This window comes from Barbus barbus (assembly GCF_936440315.1).
Source record: "Barbus barbus genome assembly, chromosome: 13".
NCBI lineage: Eukaryota > Metazoa > Chordata > Actinopteri > Cypriniformes > Cyprinidae > Barbus > Barbus barbus.
The window spans coordinates 10,433,912-10,454,550 of NC_136741.1; the positions used below are offsets into that span (position 1 = coordinate 10,433,912).

Here is a 20,639-nt window from a genome sequence, read left to right on the forward strand (position 1 = left end):
CTTGGCAGTCAACGGGACAGTCACAAGCCTCCCGGTTTTCATCCAAAATATCTTAAATTGTGTTCCGAAGACGAACTAAGCTTTTACGGGTTTGGAACGGCATGGGGGTAAGTGATTAATAACAAAATTTTCATTCTGGGGTGGAGTAACCCTTTAACATGCATAACTTTCTGTGTGAGGCTCTTCAATGTTTTCCAATTGCTTTCAATAAAGGATAAATGTGACGCCAAAACTGTATGTACAACATCCACAGGATTCTTTTAAATTGTTTGTGTTGGTTATGTTTTCCATGTCCACACATGCTTGGACTCTTATTATTGCTGCATGCAGCTGTATTTCACTTTATTGTGCTCAATTGTTGCACACCCTGTTTACCCATGGCACACCCTAAGCCTTGTCCCTGGTTATCCTCCAGGTTTTATGATGGGTTTTTGTTTTTTTGTTGTTGTTTTTTTAAGCTTAACAATCCGTGATTACTGTATGCTTTCAATAATATAAACTTTTTAAAATGTTAACCGTTTTTGCAGAATGAATAAGGGTGAGGAAATGATGAAAGAATTCACATTTTAAAGCAAATTATTCTTTTAGGATTCCTATAAGCATATCTTCTCTTATCACTTCATAAGAATTTAATGAGATCATAATCCAAAGGAAAGGGCGGCGAATATAAGTAAAGTGTAAAGGACAACTGGATCAATTGTTGTGTATATTACTAAAAAAAAAATCAACTTTAAGTAAATCCTAAAATATTATTTTTTGACATTGATATAACCATTTGTATCAAGTTTGTGTATCAAAAAAGCAGCAGAAATTATGCACTCCAACAGGTCTCTGTAACTCTCATCCATTTCTCAGTATAGTTTTTCTCTATGCAATTCGGCAGCAGCAGAGAAGCTCTTTGCTTTCCTTTATGCCATTCCTTAACCAGTATTGTGGTAGGGAATGTTTGATGGCATAATCGAATACTATAGATAATGTGCTTTGAACAAATGAGACAAAAGTTGAACTGTTTATTTATAAAACTAAAAATAGCCTTTGGCTAAAAGGAGATCCAAACAGTGTAGCAGGAATGGAAGCATTATGGTTATAGGCCAGACAGGCCCTGAGGAAATTATAGACTCAACCAAGCATTCCACAATGTACCAAAGTATTTGAGAATATAAGGCCATCTAAGAGGATCTTGTACAAACGCTGAAACAAGTCCACAAAAGAATGTCTAAAGCAACATGAAATGACATGTTCATTTCATAACCCTCCAAAAGCAAGCCCACTTTTGAAACACAGACAATTCTATAGGTCAACATTTAGGCCTGCACAGTCTGCAGGTTTGCGTTATATGCAACAAATGTATCCTTATGTAACAGCTATGTTCTCAGAGAGAGAGAGAGAGAGACATAGTGTGTAGAGGTGGGTGGGGGTTTGTTCCCACTAATTCAGCAAGGGGGGAAAATAAAGAAAAGAGGGGTAGTTCCCAGGACAACCAGAGACCCACCAGAGCTTTCCAACAAGAAGCAAATGATTGCCAAGAGACTCCGCTAACTGTAAGAAATAATTCATAAATATCCCTAAATGTATGCTTGCACAATCAGTGTACATGAACTCTTTTCTACTCCAAATAAACATTAAATATGGAATGCATCTTATATAGTTTTTGCATCCATAACATTTAAGGGACTATTGTTGTATGGATCTACATTTATTCCCTACAAAAAAAGAAATTTCATATCTGCAATGACAAGGAGCCAACAAAACTGTTGCACTTTTAACAGATCAAGAAGGCTTTTACTAGTAGTGCTGCATCAGGGAATAAAAAAGAACAATCTTTATTAAAGAAGAAGAAGGTCTGGTCCAACATTCATGTTCTCTTCACCATGGCAACTCCTTTTCCCAGGATAGAGACAATCTCAAGGGTAGGAATGTTTATGAGTGTCCCAGGAAGAGTTTTGAGGAGATCTGTGTGACTGCATCAGTGGGACAAAGGAAGAGAAACGGAGCGCAGAAAAGATTCAAATTACCTATTGGTTTAAAGTTAGGTTCATCTTTCTGAATTACTGCTATTAAAATTGTTAGTATTTGTAAGAGTTAGTATTTGAATTTAGAAGTTTACAACATTACAGATGTTTTTTCCTGATGTATACATATTAGTAAATCCATGCAATACATAAGTTTAAAATGTAAAAGAAAGACATTGTTAAAACAATAGTTTTTTTAACTACCGTTTCCCTGCAATACATACTGAATGATAAATTATACTACATTAATATGCTGACTGTCAAGTAACAAGGAATGCATTACACGCTAAATAAAATGTCGATTAATATCTATATTTAGGTTTTTATTCAAATACTTATGCACACCTCACAAACTCCAGCGTGTCCATGCACTCATTCACATATTCAACAGTTACTCACTCACCCCTCCCCTCCATCTGAAACTCTCCCTCATTCTCCAATTCCCCCTCTTTTCACTGACCTTTTAAATCTCCACTCCAACAAAAGAGACAAAGGGAGCTGGACGGCTTTCTCTCTTTCCCCCCTGCTGAAGGGGAACAAACACACATACAGACTACAGCCCGTCATTCCACAGACACAGGCCCCAAGTACATGTACAGACCTGCACCACTATGTCACTGTATATTTTTCTTTATCATCTCTGCTATTAGTAAGAGTCCGTTTCTCATCATTTAGGTGCCCTAGGCAAGATCCCTATAAAATATGAAAACTTCAACATGCTTTATTAAAACATTTAGCCCAACTCTAAGTCTATATTAAATTACAAAATGATCATTTGTCATAAAAAAATACTTCTAAATTATCTTCTAAATTAAATCAGTTCAGCATATGAGTGATTGTGTCTCTTCAGAAGACTTGAATTAAACCTATTCTTAGTGATTACTTTCACAATGTCTTTGTCCTTTTTGAAGCTTAAAAATGTTGCACAGACTTTCAATGGCTGGAAAAAATTATGAGCAATTTTTTTTTATTTGTTTTGCTAAATGACTGGCTGTTTGACTGGTTAAAGACAGAAGTGGACTGTGACCACTTTTTTATTTTACTGTTTACAGAGCTTTGGGCTGCCACAGAGATAGTGTTATAGCTCTTGACATTTATATCCATGTTATGTTTTAAGGATGTAGGATAATATTGCACTCCATAAAGACTTAGCAACCCTAACAACACCTATTGGCCAGAACCCTCTAGTGATGCTCAGCACCCAGCCAAAACAGCCTAGCAACCAACTATAACACCCTAAAAACCAAATAGCAAAACACTTCAGCCATATTTCAGCAAAAAATGATGCATGGTATTTTCATCCAATGCAGTCTCAATATATGAAGAGAAATTCATCTCCAGGCATGCTCTGAAAGTTGACTTTACAAACATTTCACAATTTCATTTGATAAAAATCATTATACAGAAACAAAAGGTCTTCAAGACATCCCATCAAAACAAAAGTTTGGATTCATGAAGAAATGGACCATTTTTTCAGTTGAATGTACTGCTCAATGTTTTAATAATAATTATAATAATAATAGTAATAATGAAATTATCATTCATATAATAAAATTGATATGCCAGTTTTTTCAATAAATTTGTATTAAATCATAAATCCAGAAAGTTATTGTAAAAGACTATTGTAAAAATATGAATTAAATCGATTAGAACTGCTTTTTGATTATTAAATTCAATTAAACCATTAAATGGGAATCCAGAGAATTATAAACAGAAATCAATGTATTTGAAAAAAACTAAACAAAACAAAAAACAGAATTGGTAGGGCCCTAAAAATGTGATTTGTGTTCAATTTTAAATAAGCAGTTGTTAAATTGTATATGTTTCATAATTTCAATTAATTAGACGTGCTGTTTGATTACTAAAACTTCAATAGTCAAAACGGGAAGAAATAAAAGCATGAATAAGCTTGTGTATCATTCAAATTTAAAAACCGTCTCACCTTATATATTTCTTAACTGATAAAAACAAGATTGAATCAACTTCTTGCGCTCATGTAACTACATAGATGGGAAACAATGTTGCTAATCTCACTACTCACAGGCCACAACAACCTTACTGAATCAAACACATCATTCACAAGCACAGTTACTAGAATTTAAAACCCTGATGAAAAGGCTTGGTAAACTGTTGAATAGATGCAATACTCTCGGTTTTGCGCACACACAATATCTCTTCTTTGTGCTCTAAACTTTTCATTATGGTGCGAGGGTTCATCTGTGACTCAAGAAAGAGATACTGCTGTAAAGCACACCATCATCTGTAAAGCACCCAGAATGTCAAGTCAAGTCAAGTCACCTTTATTTAGGGAAAGGGGAAAGGGAAGTGGTGTGTGGCCAAGTATGGTGACCGGAATTCTCGGAATTTGTGCTCCCATCCAAGTGTACACACAGTAGTGAACATACACCCGGAGCAGTGGGCAGTCGATGCTGTGGCGCCCGGGGAGCAGTTGGGGGTTCGGTGCCTTGCTCAAGGGTCTCACCTCAGTCGTGGTATTGAGGGTGGAGAGAGTGTTGGTTATTCACTCCCCCACCTACAATCCCTGCCGGACCTGAGACTCAAACCCACGACCTTTGGGTTACAAGTCCAACTCTCTATCCATTAGGCCCCGTAAATTTTTCATTATGAAAAATTATAAATTTATATAGCGCTTTTAGCAATACAGATTGTGTCAAAGCACTTAACAGTATCAAATTGGAGGATAGTGTGTCAGTAATGTATAAAAATAAGAATAAACTCAATTTTCAGTTAAGCCATTTCATTATTGAATTCAGAGACGTCATTGTCTAGATCAGTTTAGTTTAAATAGTATCTAAATCAAATTGACGATAATCGCTAGAAATTAAGAATGTGTATAAAATGCTTTTGAGACGCTCTGCATTGGAGCCTTTCATACTGTTTTTGTAATGAAAGATTATTAAAGCTACACTATGTAACTTTTCTGTTTTAAATCATTTAAATAACGCACAAGTAGGAATTGTTGGGACGGATTTCATGGGAAACTGCATACACTGTAAAAAAACAAAAAAACAAGTTGAGCCAACTTAAAATTAAGGCAACAAGCTTCAGCAGATTTTTGAGTTTTCTCAACTTGTTGTTTTAAGTTTATACAACAAAAAGTTGAGAATCTCCAACAAAAATAAATTGAGAGAACTCAAAAATCTGCTGAAGCTGGTTGCCTTATTTTAAATTGCCTCAACTTTTTTTTTTTTTTTACAGTGTACTGAGTGTTAAACATCATATCACTTATTTTTAATTCTTTATTTAAATGGAAGTGTACATCCAATCCAATCAAGGGAGTATGCTATTACTTTTGATGAAATTCGCCATTAGATCCACCCACACAGAACACCAGAGGCAAAGCACAATTCACATAATAACTAAAACAATGTTCCTCCTGTAGCTTTAATGTTGATCCTATATAATTGTTTTATTGTATGTATCGAATCATGTCTGTTTTCTGTTGTTTATAGAGTATATTTTAGTAGTAATATTAAAAGTATTAAAAAGTAACCTATTTTACAATATAATTAATTTTGTTACATTAAATATCATTTATGCAATATTTTATATATTTTATGTTTTCTCTTAATTTATAATGAAGCAGTCTGTAGTTAGCAAGTTAATAAGGTAAAGATATTCTGAACTGGAAAAAAAAAAAAAAAACTGTATCGGCAGACACTCAAGGTAGCAATATGTGTATCATACATGAAAAAGTTTACATTTTTTTAAAGCTACACAAATCTCTACAATATGTACATTCTAAGTATCATCGGGCCGGCAGGGATTGTAGGTGGGGGGAGTGAATGTCCAGCGCTCTCTCCACCCTCAATACCACGACTGAGGTGCCCTTGAGCAAGGCACCGAACCCCCAACTGCTCCCCGGGCGCCGCAGCATAAATGGCTGCCCACTGCTCCGGGTGTGTGTTCACGGTGTGTGTGTGTTCACTGCTGTGTGTGTGTACACGTTGGATGGGTTAAATGCAGAACATGAATTCCGAGTATGGGTCACCATACTTGGCAGTATGTCACTTCACTAAATTCACTTCACTAATTCACTAAGGCGTACACCTCACGTGAGAAGTCTGTCATTTTCACTGAAAGACTGGGTTTAACATTTTGGTTAAAATTATGAGGTTAAATACATACATGGATGAATCATTCACGTTCATTTCAAGTTCAATAACATGATTTTAGAAATTTAATAAAGTGAATTTTCATAATTCAGTTTATATTGTCTTTATTACATGATATAAAGTTTATCACTCTCTGTTTTGGTATACATCTACCCCCCCCCCACCACCACCACCACCACCACCACCACAAAACCGCAAATAGTGCGCTCATGCAAGTACATTAATACACCCTCATGTTGTTCCAAAACTATAAGAGTTTCTCTTCTATGGAACAAATTATGGTAATATTTTATAATAAAAGTGAAAATTCCATAAAAACACAATAAAGACATCCTAAAAGTGGTCCATATTACTCAGGCCCTATATTCCAAGACTTTTGATAGATTTGTGTGACAAACGGACTTAAATTTCAATCATTATTCACAGAAATGTTCCCTGACTACAACCTGTTTGGGAGCACAATATACAAAACAAAAGAGTCTGTTTACACCTGTATTTAACAGATGAATATTAATGCCAAATGTAAAGAGGATAAGACCCCTGCATAAGACCCCGACCCCTGTGGTTAGAAGAAGAGTTATGGCACCAGCTGGATGTAGAGAAGTGCTATCATCAATGCAAGCTTTCCCTAGCAAGACAAATTTCTTTTTATTTTTTTTTACCAATTGTCAATACAAATATTATGCTTTAGCACCACCAAATATGTGTAGCAGCAAATATGTCCAGACACTATAAAAAATAAGTACTCATTGTCCTGCTAAAAATTTATTAATTTAAAAATATGATATGAATGGGTATGAATAGGTGCACAGGAGTGCATTGTTTTTAGCTTGTGATAAATGTTTTAATAGGTAGATATGCCTCATCTTAAATCCTAGTCCTTCAAATAAAATAAAATAAAAGCATTTAAAATAAACTAACTTTAGATTATGCATAGCCTATTTTCAACAACCCAAATAACTTCTTCATTTACATAAAATATTATATGTCTTTGTATAACACTTTAAATCAAAATTGCATCTTCAAGAACAACAGAGTTTAAAAGATAAATTACAATGTAATTTTTTTTTTTTAAATCCCCCCAAAAAGAGTTTTTATTCTAACCTGTGGTAAATGCATGGACTTCCTTAAATCCATTTTAAGAAGGACAACATACTATTAATCCACGATTCGTGTAATCACAAGGTAAATCATCTACGATTTAAAGTCCTTGAAATGTCTCATGGTTTTGGGTCCCATTAGACCGTACTTTGTTTAAAGCCCACTCACAACCGGAACGAGTAACTCGAAAACAAATTACCTTGATTTCTACACTATTCTATGGTGTAAAACATTTGCGTAACAATTATCATATGTTAGGAAAACCTACCTTCTATCCACGTTACTCTGCTTCTGTGTTTGAAAAAAGTTTATCCAACTTGGACGATTTTTGAACAACGCAAATTCGCACGCTGACCACAATGAATAAAAATTATTATAAAAAAATAACAAATAAAAACATAATATTGATGATTAGAACATCCCGATTATTTTTGATTGCAAAGGTCGGTCGCTTGGCTTGTAGTTAAAAATGATGTCCATTTAAAAATAAGTGCTTTGCAATTTACTGGAACCTTTTCAAAGTCGGCATATCGCGCTGCAACAGCTTTTCAAAGGGAAAAGGTTTCTTATACAGAAACGAATCATTAGAAGGGAAAACGAATAGCGTTGGATCCATGAGAGGCGACCCGGAAGTAGTTTCTAATTGGTCAGATACGACGCCATTCTTTTTATTTCTTCATTTAAATCTGATTTTTTTTTTTAAGTCAATGATTTAAATAGATCGCCCAAGAGAATATGCTGTTATTGTTTTGTACAATTTAGTTTTTTTTTTTATTTTGTGGTCTGGCCCTATTGGTCCCAATTTTGACAACTCTATTCACTGACCAATGTCTATTAATGTGTGGTTGTTTTTCAAATAATTTTTAAAAAAGAAAAAAAGATAATGCTACAACAACAAAAAATCCTTCGAAAAGATCAATCCTAAATAGAACTCAGACCTCTTAACCTGCTTAATAAAAATTGAACATAAAATGGACATAAAATGGAAAGAATTCTTTTTTAAAAAAAAACTTATGCAACAAAATTTTAAAAGGGTAACAAAATATTTTTAGATAATTTGTTGTTGTTGGTTGTTACCCATGAACTATAAGCTTTGCCCAACTGCACATTTGGTCACCACATTTTTAATTAAAATTAGATTAAATCACATTCTATATCAGAAGTCTGCCTATACAGATGTATAAAGCAAATGTTTACACATGTAAGGTTAATTATTTAGAGTCAGGAATTTTCCTGCTTATTGAAAGCACACATCTTCCTTACAGCATAAAACAGATCAGTTGTCTAGAAGGGCCAATATCCTTCAGAATTTAGCTTCATCCCTAATGAAACACATCTGCCTGGAAATGTCAAGAAATTCTGAAAAATTGTTAGATTTTTCATGCGTGTTTAATAAGAGATTGAGCTAAACTTTGCAGAATAAACCGGGAAGACCTGCACACTTGCAGTCTCAGGGCCTGTCCCAAGACTTTCAAATGGGTGTGAAGACCACAAGTGTGTAGAGCTTTATTAATAACAGACCACAAAATTTAGTAATTGTAGTGCTTCTAATTAAGCAATAAAAGCAGTTGTAGCATTTGACAAAAATATACTAATCTCTGCACCAACTGAACTACCTTGTAATAGCTGTATGTAATAGCTAATTAGAATTTTTTTCTGAAATGTCACATTTTTATTTCAGTTAATTTGTACACCTAAGTGCACAGCGAAAGAAACAATTAGCATTAAGAGACCTTTTTAATTCAGTAATGGTCAGCACATTCAAATGCATCTCATTCCTATCATTTGTTCAGGACGGCATGCAAGTCAAAGGGTGGAGGAATTATGAATATGTAACAATGACTGATGACAATTCACTTCCACTTCTAATTTTTATGCCCTTCCTTCATCAACTTCTTCTTTTCTTTTGTTGCAAATGAATCACTTCATGCTAATTTGCCCAACCACTGGGAGTGTAAACCACTGGTAGACCAAATACGGTTGAAGTATGATTTTCATTCATTCACACTTACATTCATTCATTTTTTCATATCAAAATACTACAGTTATAATTAGACATATTATACTGTTATGATTGCAGTAATGGAGAAATAAGGAAAATATTACAGTTACACTGTAATTGAACCATCGTCACTGTGGAGACATAATCATACTCATAGGTTTACTAGACTGTCTCCTTCTAAAATTCGGTGTTGAGAAGTGGTCTAGCTGGGAAGCCTCAGAACGACTGTTGGGGGGCCTTCAGGAACATTGTCCCAACCACTGGACCACTAATCATTGCTTAAGTTGCATGAGTGCCTACTACTGGTGGAACCCATGAAATGATTTTTTATAAAAACGACCTTGGATCTTCACTCTCGTTCCTGGAGATCTACCTTCCTGCAAAGTTCAGCTCCAACCCTTGTCAAATACACCTGAACCAGCTAATTAAGCTCTTCAGGAGATCTTGATAATTATAGACAGGTGTGTTGAGCAAGTTTGGAATTGAACTATGAAGGAAAGTACAGCTGCAGGAGCAGGATTGAGCACCTTTGCTCTTGGAACTGATTTATTATTTGTTACCTGCTTTTTCTTTTGATTTAGTTTTATGCATCACTGAAGTGTAGGTTAAGTGCAACTGAGTTACCACAATCCAGCTGTATTCTGGGAGATGGAACTGACTAAAGCATTTAAGTCAAGTCACCTAGCTTTATACAATACCGATTGTGTAAAAGCAGCTTTACAGTGTCAACAAGAAAATAGTTTGTCTAAAGTCTACTAAAGTCAATTCATTCATGACTCATTGATGTGTTTCAACCTGAAATTAAACTGGATGATGACGACATGACAAGGTATTTGCTGGAGATCTGGGGCTCATCTAGGTGGCATGGTCTCCACTGATATTTGGGACTGTAGAGGTCATCTCTAGGTGCTGTTCCACCAGCTGATCTGGATAGGCCTACAGACTGGATTTGGGTGGCCACGGTGACCTCGGGATAAGAATAAAGCCGTTTAATGAGTTTAGGTTTGTTCTCTGGTCAAAAATCAAAGGGTTGAAGGTCCGTCAGCCAAATCTTCTCTCGCCCTTTAAATAAAGAGGAACAAATTTTAATACTATGTACCTGATAAGATCCTCTTATAGGTATTGAGTGACTTGCCTGATGCCTCATTCATTTGAGATGTAGTGTTTGATTAAGCTTTAAAGTGGTCATTTGTAACAACTTCTATATTTGTAATTTTGACAGTTTTTACTTCAGTCAGTATTCATACTGATATTTATTTGTGTTACACTTTATGCAACCACATTATGATTAAATGTGATTTTTAATTTTATTAAAAAAAAAAAATTCAAAGGACTGGGGGAAAAGGTGATCTTTGGTCCATGTTAGCAGTAGGTGGCGGTAATGCACTCAGTAGGCGATCCGCTGTTTAACGAAACAAGAAGAAGAGGTAACTTCTCTTGCTTATTTTTTTCCTGGGTTTAGCTATATTATTGGTGTACTGTTACTGTACAAATGACTGAGGTATTAATGCTTCGGCCCTTTAATGCTAACATAGCTTACAAGCAGACAAACTGAGAACAAGCTCGATTTTTTTTTTTTAATTGTTATTAAACGTCGATGTCTAAAGTACTTTAGGCTTTTAGTCATATTATCAGGAAAAAGTCTACCCGGTGTATTTTTATTTATTTCCTCTATTGCAGTTTATCTGGGGCTGATAATGCAGGAGCTTGATCAGACTGTCACGATCGGAGCGACTGTTCCGACGGGATTCGAGCACACTGCAGCGGAGGAGGTCCAGGAGAAGCTTCAGGCCACTGCTAGAGTCAGCAAAAACAGAGGAAGAATTTATTTTGATATAACTACAGATAAGCTTCTTAAGGTCAGTCATACTTTCGTTTGTTTCCCGTAACCTGGCATTTTGTAACGACAACGAGACTGTTTAACATTACTGGCATGGCATATAAGTACAGAAGCCATCGGCACATCCGGTTTTCAGGAACTAACACGTGCCACTAAAAGCTGTGTCATGCCGCATATTGTGACACAAGACGTTATATTTTATTTTCAGCAAGCCCGGACAAAAAACTTCCAATAAAGCTATTTGGTGTGTACAAAATAAGTGCATTTATTTTTTCCCAAAGGGATTTTTAAAAAAAGTAATAAGACATGCTTACCACTTTTCTTTTTCTTTTTAAGTGGTCAAAAAACAAGCAGAGCTCTAATTACATGGTCGTGGTAGATCTGTCAATTCCACTGTGGAGAAAATGATTAGGATTTTTATGTCTGGAACCTGACTGGCTTTTTTTAAAAAAAATTTTTTGTTCGACACATGAACCATGTCTCAATAAATGGCGTCAATCTTGCTCGCATTTACATTGTTCGAAACAAATGTGCAAAAATTGTACTTTGAGGTGTACAGTGGCTTGTCACCTTAAAAGACACAACTTTGTACCTTAACCACATATCATTACCTTAATTTAGTTATTTTTTGCAGGTTAACACTTTATGGTGTCCTTGTTACTCATGTTACATGTACTTATTATAATAAAATTTGCATAATTGCATACAAGTAACTCAAAGCCTAACCCTAAATATTTAGTAAGTACGTGTAGTTAATGACTCAGTACTTAAATGTATAGTTACATTGTAACAAGGACACCTTAAAATAAAGTGTAACCTTTTAGCTTTTTTTTTTTCATTTTATGAGAGTGATAAACAAGTAGAGGAGTTTGTTTTGTTTCTATTCGTGCCCTAGATTGGTTTTAGTAATTTGTTTTTTTGCACTAGGGAGGAAGTTCTGAGTTCCGAAACTTAGTGTGGTTTTATTAGACAATGTACTCTTGTCAAAAGACATTTATGATACTTTTATGGTGCTTATGCATCCTTTTAAACTTAAAAGCCTCAGACAATGTTCTTTGATAATTGCTTTGAAATAAATGACCAGTTCTTAAATTTCTACTTTTGTTTCACTGAAAAGTCATATTGGTTTGAAACAACATGAGTGAATAAAGCAGCACTGTCTGTTTGTCTTCAAATTGTCATGTGATTTTCATATTCATTCATTTATATCCAAAGGTACATCAGCTGAAGTCTCTAGATAATCTCTTTGTTGTGGTAAAAGAATATGACGACTACCAATTCAAAACCACAAAGGTATGTTCAATATTTTATTAGTTATTTTAAAAACTATACGCATTTCTCAATGATGTGCTTCCCACCAAGCTCCACCATTTTCAATATTTGTTTATTGGATTATTTGTCACTGAAAATCATTTGTTTAATGCTTATTTAACAGGAAGAAGTGCAATTGGATTGGCTCGAACTGGCCGCCAAGTTGCCTTGGACCAATGCCTTAGAAGTCTGGAAGTTGAACAATTCTATAAAAAAGAAGAAAGGACGTCGGAAAAGAACTAACCCCACAAAATCAGATCAGTGCGGCAATGTTGGCACCAAATCTACTGATGCTGTCCCATCAGATCCAGAAGAGCTCTGGGAAGATCTTGAGGCTCTAGAAGTGAAGGGAAACCAAGGAGATGTTTCTTCTCAGCCAGAAAATGATTCAGAGGAAGAAAAACACTCTGAAATCCAGGATCAGGAGTCAGAGGTGACGCCTCTTAAGTTTCGAGTAACATGCAACAGAGCCGGAGACAAACACTGCTTCACCTCAAATGATGCTGCACGAGACTTTGGAGGAGCTGTGCAAGAATTCTTTCAGTGGAAAGCAGATATGACTAAATTTGATGTCGAGGTAAAGTTCAGGGGCAGTGTTCACAAAACATTTTGTCTTATTCCTTTTTAGGAGAACACAGTGATAAGTTCTTAAGAGTTTCATCTTGAAACCTATTCACAAAGTTGCTGAGACCAACTTTTACTAAGGAATGGTGGGAAACCTAAGCTAAGAGAGAGTGTGGGGTTGGCCTCGTGGCTATGGATAATGTCAACAAGCTTAAAGCGATTGGCTAATAGAGGAGAGGGTCTCTATCAGTGATTTAATCATAGAAATATTGTAGAACAAGGTATCATGTTGCCATATTCAAATAAAGATTTTAAAATAATGTTGGCATATTCAAATAAATTTTTTATTGTCATTTTTTAAAAAGTGTCACTAAACAAGTATATGTTCAGTGAATTGTCAGCCACTTACATGTCTGTTTCATAAACAAGTGAATATGCATACAATCAGGCTTTTATTTAACCGACAGGAATAATCATGCCTAATAGTAAGGTTTTGTGCAACAAAAAAAAAACAACTAAAGTTGATGCAAGGACACCTGTTGTCTCTTTCCCAGCTTGTACATGAAGGACAGGATAATTAAATTAAAGGGAAATTGTGAAATATTTCTAAAATGTTAACGTTCCAAGGTAGATTGCCTGCAGAAAACATTTTAGGATTGTTTGTGATTTGGTCTAAGTGAGTTAGGAGTACTCTTGACCACTCCTAACTTTTCACAGATTTAGGAGCTGGTTGTAGAACCAAAGTGCTTTGTGAAATACTCTTAGACCCAAATTTTAAGAGTCTTAAAATTGACTAGCACACCCATTATTTTTAAGAGTTTCTCCTAAATCAAGTTAGGACCTACTTTTAGCCTTAAGATTTTTTTAGCCTATATATGTTTGTGTGTGTATATGTATGTCTATATAATGTGTATGTACAGTGCTGCTTGAAAGTTTGTGAACCCCTTGCAGAAAATGTGAGTAATTTTAACAAATTAAGAGAGCGATCATACAAAATGCACGTTATTTTTTTATTTAGTAGTGTCCCGAGTAACACATTTCACATAAAAGATGTTTACATTTAGTCCACAAGACAAAAAAAATTGCTGAAATTATTAAAATAACCCCATTCAAAAGTTTGGGAACCCTTGGTTCTTAATACTGTGTTTGGTTACCTGGATGATCCACGGCATGAGTCCCTTGTTTGTTCTGAACAGTTAAACTGAGCACTGTTCTTCAGAAAAATCCTCCATGTCCTGCGGAATCTTCAGTTTTCCAGCATCTTTTGCATATTGAACCCTTTCCAGCAGTGACCATATGATTTTGAGATCCGTCTTTTCACACCGAGGACAATTGAGGGACTCAAACACAACTGTTAAAAAAAGCTACAGACATTCACTGATGCTCTAGAAGGAAATACGATGCACGATGGGGGGTGAAAACTTTTGAACAGGATGACGTCCAAAATTTTCTTATTTTGTAGAAATATAATTTTTTTCTATTTAGTACTGCCCTTCGGAAGCAACAGAAAATACTTGCATGTTTCCTGGAAGACACATTAAGTACAATTTACCTTGACCTTCAAATTCAAAAAGTTTTTACCCCCCGGCTCTTAATGCATCGTGTTTCCTTCTGGAGCATCAGTGGATGTTTGAACCTTTTTTAATGGTTGTTTGAGTCCCTCAATTGTCCTGAGTGTGAAAAGATGGATCTCAAAATCATACAATCACTGCTGGAAAGGGTTCAATATGCAAAACATGCTGGAAAACCAAAGATTCCGCAGGACGTGGAGGATTTTTCTGAAGAACAGTGCTCAGTTTAACTGTTCAGAACAAACAAGGGACTCATGTCGTGGATCATCCAGGTAACCAAACACGGTATTAAGAACCAAGGGTTCCCAAACTTTTGAATGGGGTTATTTTAATAATTTCATCTTTTTTTTGTCTTGTGGACTAAATGTAAACATCTTTTATGTAAAATCTCTTACTCAGGACAGTAAAAAAATTACATGCATTGTGTATGATCTCTATTTTCTTAAAATTACTCACATTTTCACAGATTCTGCAAGGGGTTCGCAAACTTTCAAGCAGCACTGTATATATGTAGTGTATTGCAGTCCAGTGTGGTTTGCAAAGTAATAATAAAGGTTCAGTAAAACAAAGTGATTGTAACAAGTGTGTTTCTCTCTTATTTACTAGGTGCTGTTGAATATCCACAATAATGAAGTTGTTGTTGGTATTGCTCTCACAGTGGAGAGTCTACATAGGAGAAACATCACTCACTTTGGCCCGACCACTCTACGTTCTACGCTGGCTTATGGCATGCTTAGGTAAGCAACATTCATGTAAAGTGTTGTTTGCAATCATTCCAATAAGGTTGTCACAATGTCATAATTTTACCTCATGGTACTATACTAGATAAAGTTCCACAATACCACTCCATTGTCTGGAAGTGTCATTATTGCAGGGGCTGCTCTGTTGTAATTTTTTTTTTTTTTTTTTTTTTAAAGTTTATACAATTTTATTATTAAAATATAATTGTAGCATTTGGACCAATCAGACACACAACTATTTGCTATATTTAACAAATAATCTCTTATGCCCCCTCAACTAACCAAAGGGCCAACTATGAGGGTCTGTGGACCCTTCCCCCGAAATGCATCTAACACATAAGGCAGATCAGGCCTCTGGTTCCATGGCAACCCATCTTATAACACTTGTTTTATTGCTCAAAGGAATGCTGGCAGAGCAACTCACTTCATTTCCCCTTAGGAAAAAGACATTATGCCACGTCTTCGGATGATCTAATTGAGAGTGAACATTACATGTTGATACCTATGCGCAACATATTAGTTTCCTAAGAATCTTTAGTAGTTTGTGCATTAACCCAGCCGAATTACCTAAGCAAATTACCATCTTCAGAGACAGAGTCATTAAACCTTCCCTCCAAAAATTCAGGACTCCATTGGCTATTTGACACCCCAGAGGTGTGACCTCTATAGTAGATAAAGCTCGCAAATCAGTGACGCCCCTGCAGTCTGCGGTTCTCCTAAGAGGATGTGAGCTAGAACTCTTCTGGACCCTTAAGTTTTTGTGCCAGGCCTTGCGGCCTTGACTTTCTATTCAACCAAGAATCCTCGGATCTCAGCAGATCTCTTTCTTAGCTGTTTTTCCCTTTCTACCTGGGAAGACACTCCCAATTACCACCGAGCCAGAATAACATCTTTTGGAGTTCCGGAAGAACTTGAACTCCAACACCACCAAACCATCAGAACTTTCATCCGAGACTGCATCCGGACACTCGTTCAACGACCAAAGGCATTGCAAGTATCGTACATTTAACTAAACGAAACGGAGGTTTAGTATAAGCTATAGACCCAGTTATAAATGGCGCTGATGGTTTTATTCAGGTGGTTAACTGACTCTCTTCATAGCTTCATTCTCTGGTTTCCTGATGGTTTCATCCATCAACTCTCATTTGCCCTTTCCCCATGTATGAGTGATTGTATGTTTGTTTGTTAGACTAATTTGCATTAGTGTTTAGTTGATAAAAGTTGTGTGCAAAAATTACATGAATTTCTGGTTCTGCCTTGCAAATTAAATGTCTCTTTACGATTTTGACCCTCGCTACATGCTCTAATCAATGCATTAATAGGAAAGTATTTTCTGTGGCCAAGGAAATATCCTTTCTTAGAGCTGATATGAACTTGCACTGAATGTTCGCTGGACGGACAGATCAATTGATGGCAATTTAATTCTGCTACAGTTATTACTGTCAGCCGATATAACTAATTGTAAATTTATTTATTTATTATTTATATACAATTCCCTTTTGAGCTTATAATTTGCTACATAATACAAAAATAATATTATTCTGAAAGTACACTATTGGTCAAAAGTTAACAATTTTGAAAAGTCTCTTATGCTCATCAAGGCTGCATTTATTTGATCATAAATAGTAAAAGAACTGTTTTATATTTTAATATATTTTAAATTTCTCCTTGAGATTTCAAAATGTGTAATAGCTGCTAAAAAAATGAATCTGTGTTACATGATCCTTTTAAACAGTTGAAAAGTATAGCATTTATTTTAAAATATGAATCTCTTATAATATTTTATATATATTTTAATCAATTTAACGCATCCTTGTTAAAGAGTTTTTAGACAGCGGCTATTTGCACTGTGTAAATAGCGATAGATGCTAATTTCAAGAAATAAAGGCTTGAAATATTTCACTCTGTGTAATGAATCTATATAATATATGGGTTTCACTTTCTGAAATGTGACACAAAATATTGACCTTTTTCATGATATTCTAATTTTTTGAGATGTACCTGTATAATGACAAAACAGATTCTTCTCCAAGATGAACAAGATTTATTCACATGCCGAACTGAATGTGCATACCCCTCTCAAAATATAGACTCTTGTAGTGATAGTTGTATATTTTTGATATGTGAACCTGTGTATCTGTAATGCTTATAGATTTGAAGGAAATGCAAGAAAGAAAACAATTGTGTCTCTGACTATTGATTTCTGTTTTTTTATATTTCAGACTTTGCAAGCCACAGGTGTCAGATGTGATTGTAGATCCCATGTGTGGAACTGGAGCAATACCTTTAGAGGTTTGTAAAATTAATTAAACTGCTAAATTTTCAGTCTGTATATTTTCTCTTTCATAAGAGGTGAATCATCAACTTCTTTTTAAACAGGGAGTTATGGAGTGGCAGAATTCATTCTTTTTAGCTGGAGATAACAATGGCACAGCAGTCAGCCGATCGGTCAATAATATCAAGCACATCCTAAAGAGAACACATGATGGAGGAAGGTAAGGAAGCTTGTGTCCGGTCTACCTTTTACTACTATTACTTATTACTATTTATATACTATAGTTGTATTTATATTTTGAATTAGGTTATTTTTAGGTTTCTTTTAAATGTTTTGTGATCATTTTATGTGCTTTTGTAATTTTTTATATATATATATATTTCTTTAGCTATTATTATAATATTAGTTTCATCACAAGATATTAATAACAGGCGTGTATGTGTGTGTGTGTGTATGTATGTATGTGTGTGTGTGTGTATATACTGTGTGTGTATATATATACATACATACATACAGTGTATATATACCTTTTTTTATTATTTTTTATCCCAGTCCATATATTCTCACTGTTTTATTTATTTGTAGCTCTTCAGGCTTGCCCTTAGACATAGTTCAGTGGGACTTGTGCAATCTACCCATGAGAAGCAGTTCAGTGGATATCATCATTACTGACATGCCTTTTGGAAAAAGGTACTGACCGATATCTGGAGCTATGCAATTATAGAATTATTCCAGTATTTTAAACTGTTTGTGGGGTGTGTGTGTGTGTGTGTGTGTTAAAGAATGGGATCCAAGAAGAAGAACTGGGAATTATACCCATTATGTCTTCGAGAAATGGCTCGAGTTTGTAAACCTGGTACAGGAAAAGCTGTACTGCTGACCCAGGATAAAAAATGCTTCCTGAAGGTATGGCTACTGAGATCCTTTTCATAGTTCATGATGTGGTTCATTAAAAGCATATTGGAGTGAGGTTTTCATGGGACCTGGAAGTTTTATATATTGAATATATATGAATTTTATCTAGGTCCTTGTCATGTATAATGCAGAAAGTCCATTTCTCCCTATAATGGCCTACATAATATTTTAACCATCTTTTGCAGGCATTGTCGCAGATGGAGGGGCAGTGGCGGAAATTGCACACTGTTTGGGTGAATGTGGGAGGACTGCATGCTGGCGTTTTTGTTCTCAAAAGAACGGCAGTAGTTTTTGGCAACACTTCTGAAGATGTAATGGAGCCTCATACAGCAACAGGATCACTAAGAGAGAATATGAAGGATGCTAGTCAGTGAGAAGCCTGACAGACAAATTAGCAAAGGCCGTTGTGTTCCTCCTTTATGTTAAGTTAATATGCCAAAGTTTGTTCTTTTGTCTTTTTATGATTAGTTCACTCAAGACAATCTATCCTGATTCCAAGATAATAAAATGTTCATATGTTTACGTTCAATTCAAGGTGTGATTTATTTCTTTGTGAAAAGAAAATGATTAAGTACAACTGCAAATAATATGTTCACTCTGCATTGGACTTACCATATTTGTCTTTAATGGTTTAAATGCAAAGTGATGGTTTAGATTACATATTTTAATAGGGGTGTGCACAGGGTGACTTGAACCAAAATAGTCAAGCATACACAGATAGTTGAGGTACATGGACATCCAATACATCATACGCATACACATGCTTCAAAAGTCTTTTTTCGGAGTCTAACAGTGACAAATCCAAGCAATAGAACCATAAAGACACTTTATTACAGTTTTTCAGAATTGCTCAATCATATTTCTCAAAACCATGACTCATTGTCTCAAAACTTTAAACGCAAATTTTCAACCTAAATTCACAGAACCCCTGACTCTTGGCAAAATCAAACAATCGTTTAAAGGGACAATATTCTAAATTATAACCTCTGGTGTGGCAGATCAAGCCTGGTCAAGACAGCACGTCTATGTCACCACAGGCAAGTTCTTACGCCCTAACGAGGTAGTCTTACAATTCCATACAAAAACATTGAAAAAAAACTAAAGATAAAAAAAAATTATCTAAATATCCGGTAGCCAGAGAATCTGCTCAAATGATGTTGAACACTGTCCTGCCTCACTCATTGTCTTTCCAATGCACAAGAACATGGTCTATCACGGTAGCTCTAATTTCATCTGAAATGACTGCTCTTGGTCTTGCTGTTTCTCGTCCTCTTCTTCCAACACCTCATATACTCTCTTCCTCTACCTCTCAAATTGTTATCCATTGTTGATGGATGCACCCATGCCATCTGTGCACTTTGAACTGGTTTATATTCTGTATATTCTGATCACATATTTAGAAAGAAGTGTGAATAATTTTGAATCGTGTGTAAATGATGACAGCTGTGTGGCAATTGTGCTTAACTTTTGCTTTGTTGTGTTTAGGGTTTTGCATCACAAGTTCATCAGTGCAAATTGTGCTTTAGTGAGTGAGAATGTGTTTAGTGTTTTGTAAAAAGTGTGCATGATATTCGCAAACAGTCTAACTGCCTAAACTTGTTTAAGGTTTTGCAGAATATGTAATGCACATAACACTTGTAAAACATTCATATGTATCTGATATTATTTATCAGTTTTAAACCTATGATTGCATTCACCTTTTTTTCTCTTTGCTGAGAAAAAATCTTCATCTAGCTTTCTACAGTTCTACATGCATGCAGGGTTTGATGCTTTTTCTAAATGAATGTCTTGCAACAAAATAGCTAGCAGTAATGCACATTAACATGTTAATTATGCTAACTTTATTATACAGTGTGTAACATATGATGTATTGATCACTTCATTGTTATTGTCAACAACTGTTTTTGGAGTAAAGGAGGAAAAAATACTTAAACCAGTCTAAGCTGGTCTAAGATACTTGTCTCAGTTGGTTTTCCAGCCTGGTCAGGCCAGAAGACCAGATTAAGCCAGCAAACCAGATTAGGCTAGGGTTTTCAGCAATGTTCTTCTCCTACTCTTCTTTAATCTAAGCACAAGCCTTATTTAAATCCAACACAGAAACTTTTCTAAATTCTAAAACTCAATAAAACATCAAACACTAACATGTCCCCTATTTTCATCTTGCTCAAAACA

At 35.3% G+C, this 20,639-nt stretch overlaps 2 protein-coding genes across 3 annotated transcripts in view; one reads left to right on the forward strand and one right to left on the reverse strand.

Moving 5' to 3' along the window:
- LOC306878676 (plexin-B1-like) overlaps positions 1 to 7,654 on the reverse strand; it is a 52,614-nt gene extending 44,960 nt beyond the window's left edge. The window contains exon 1 of the mRNA XM_079431155.1: positions 7,518 to 7,654. The gene's annotated coding sequence lies outside the window, so the exon portion shown is untranslated. The remainder of the gene's footprint in view (positions 1 to 7,517) is intronic.
- A 2,977-nt stretch (positions 7,655 to 10,631) lies between these two features.
- LOC306879051 (tRNA (guanine(6)-N(2))-methyltransferase THUMP3-like) lies at positions 10,632 to 18,994 on the forward strand. 2 transcript variants are annotated; one of them, XM_079431735.1, is made up of 10 exons: positions 10,632 to 10,678; positions 10,932 to 11,110; positions 12,307 to 12,384; positions 12,527 to 12,979; positions 15,144 to 15,274; positions 17,500 to 17,569; positions 17,657 to 17,772; positions 18,138 to 18,242; positions 18,335 to 18,458; positions 18,653 to 18,994. In XM_079431735.1, the coding sequence occupies exons 1-10, from the start codon at positions 10,633 to 10,635 to the stop codon at positions 18,839 to 18,841; spliced, it is 1,491 nt and encodes a 496-aa protein (XP_079287861.1). In that variant the 5' UTR covers position 10,632; the 3' UTR covers positions 18,842 to 18,994. The 2 variants fall into 2 exon arrangements, with proteins under 2 accessions (XP_079287861.1, XP_079287862.1); XM_079431736.1 differs by lacking the exon at positions 10,632 to 10,678 and adding an exon at positions 10,686 to 10,752.
- Positions 18,995 to 20,639: the final 1,645 nt, after the last annotated feature.

What these genes read in the sequence shown, in the direction of transcription:
- LOC306879051 (XM_079431735.1), top strand. Translation starts at nt 10,633, where the DNA reads ATGCACTCAGTAGGCGATCCGCTGTTTAACGAAACAAGAAGAAGAG. An exon ending in TAACGAAACAAGAAGAAGAG is followed by an intron (nt 10,679 to 10,931) that starts GTAACTTCTCTT and finishes CCTCTATTGCAG; the next exon opens with TTTATCTGGGGCTGATAATG. An exon ending in AGAACACATGATGGAGGAAG is followed by an intron (nt 17,773 to 18,137) that starts GTAAGGAAGCTT and finishes ATTTATTTGTAG; the next exon opens with CTCTTCAGGCTTGCCCTTAG.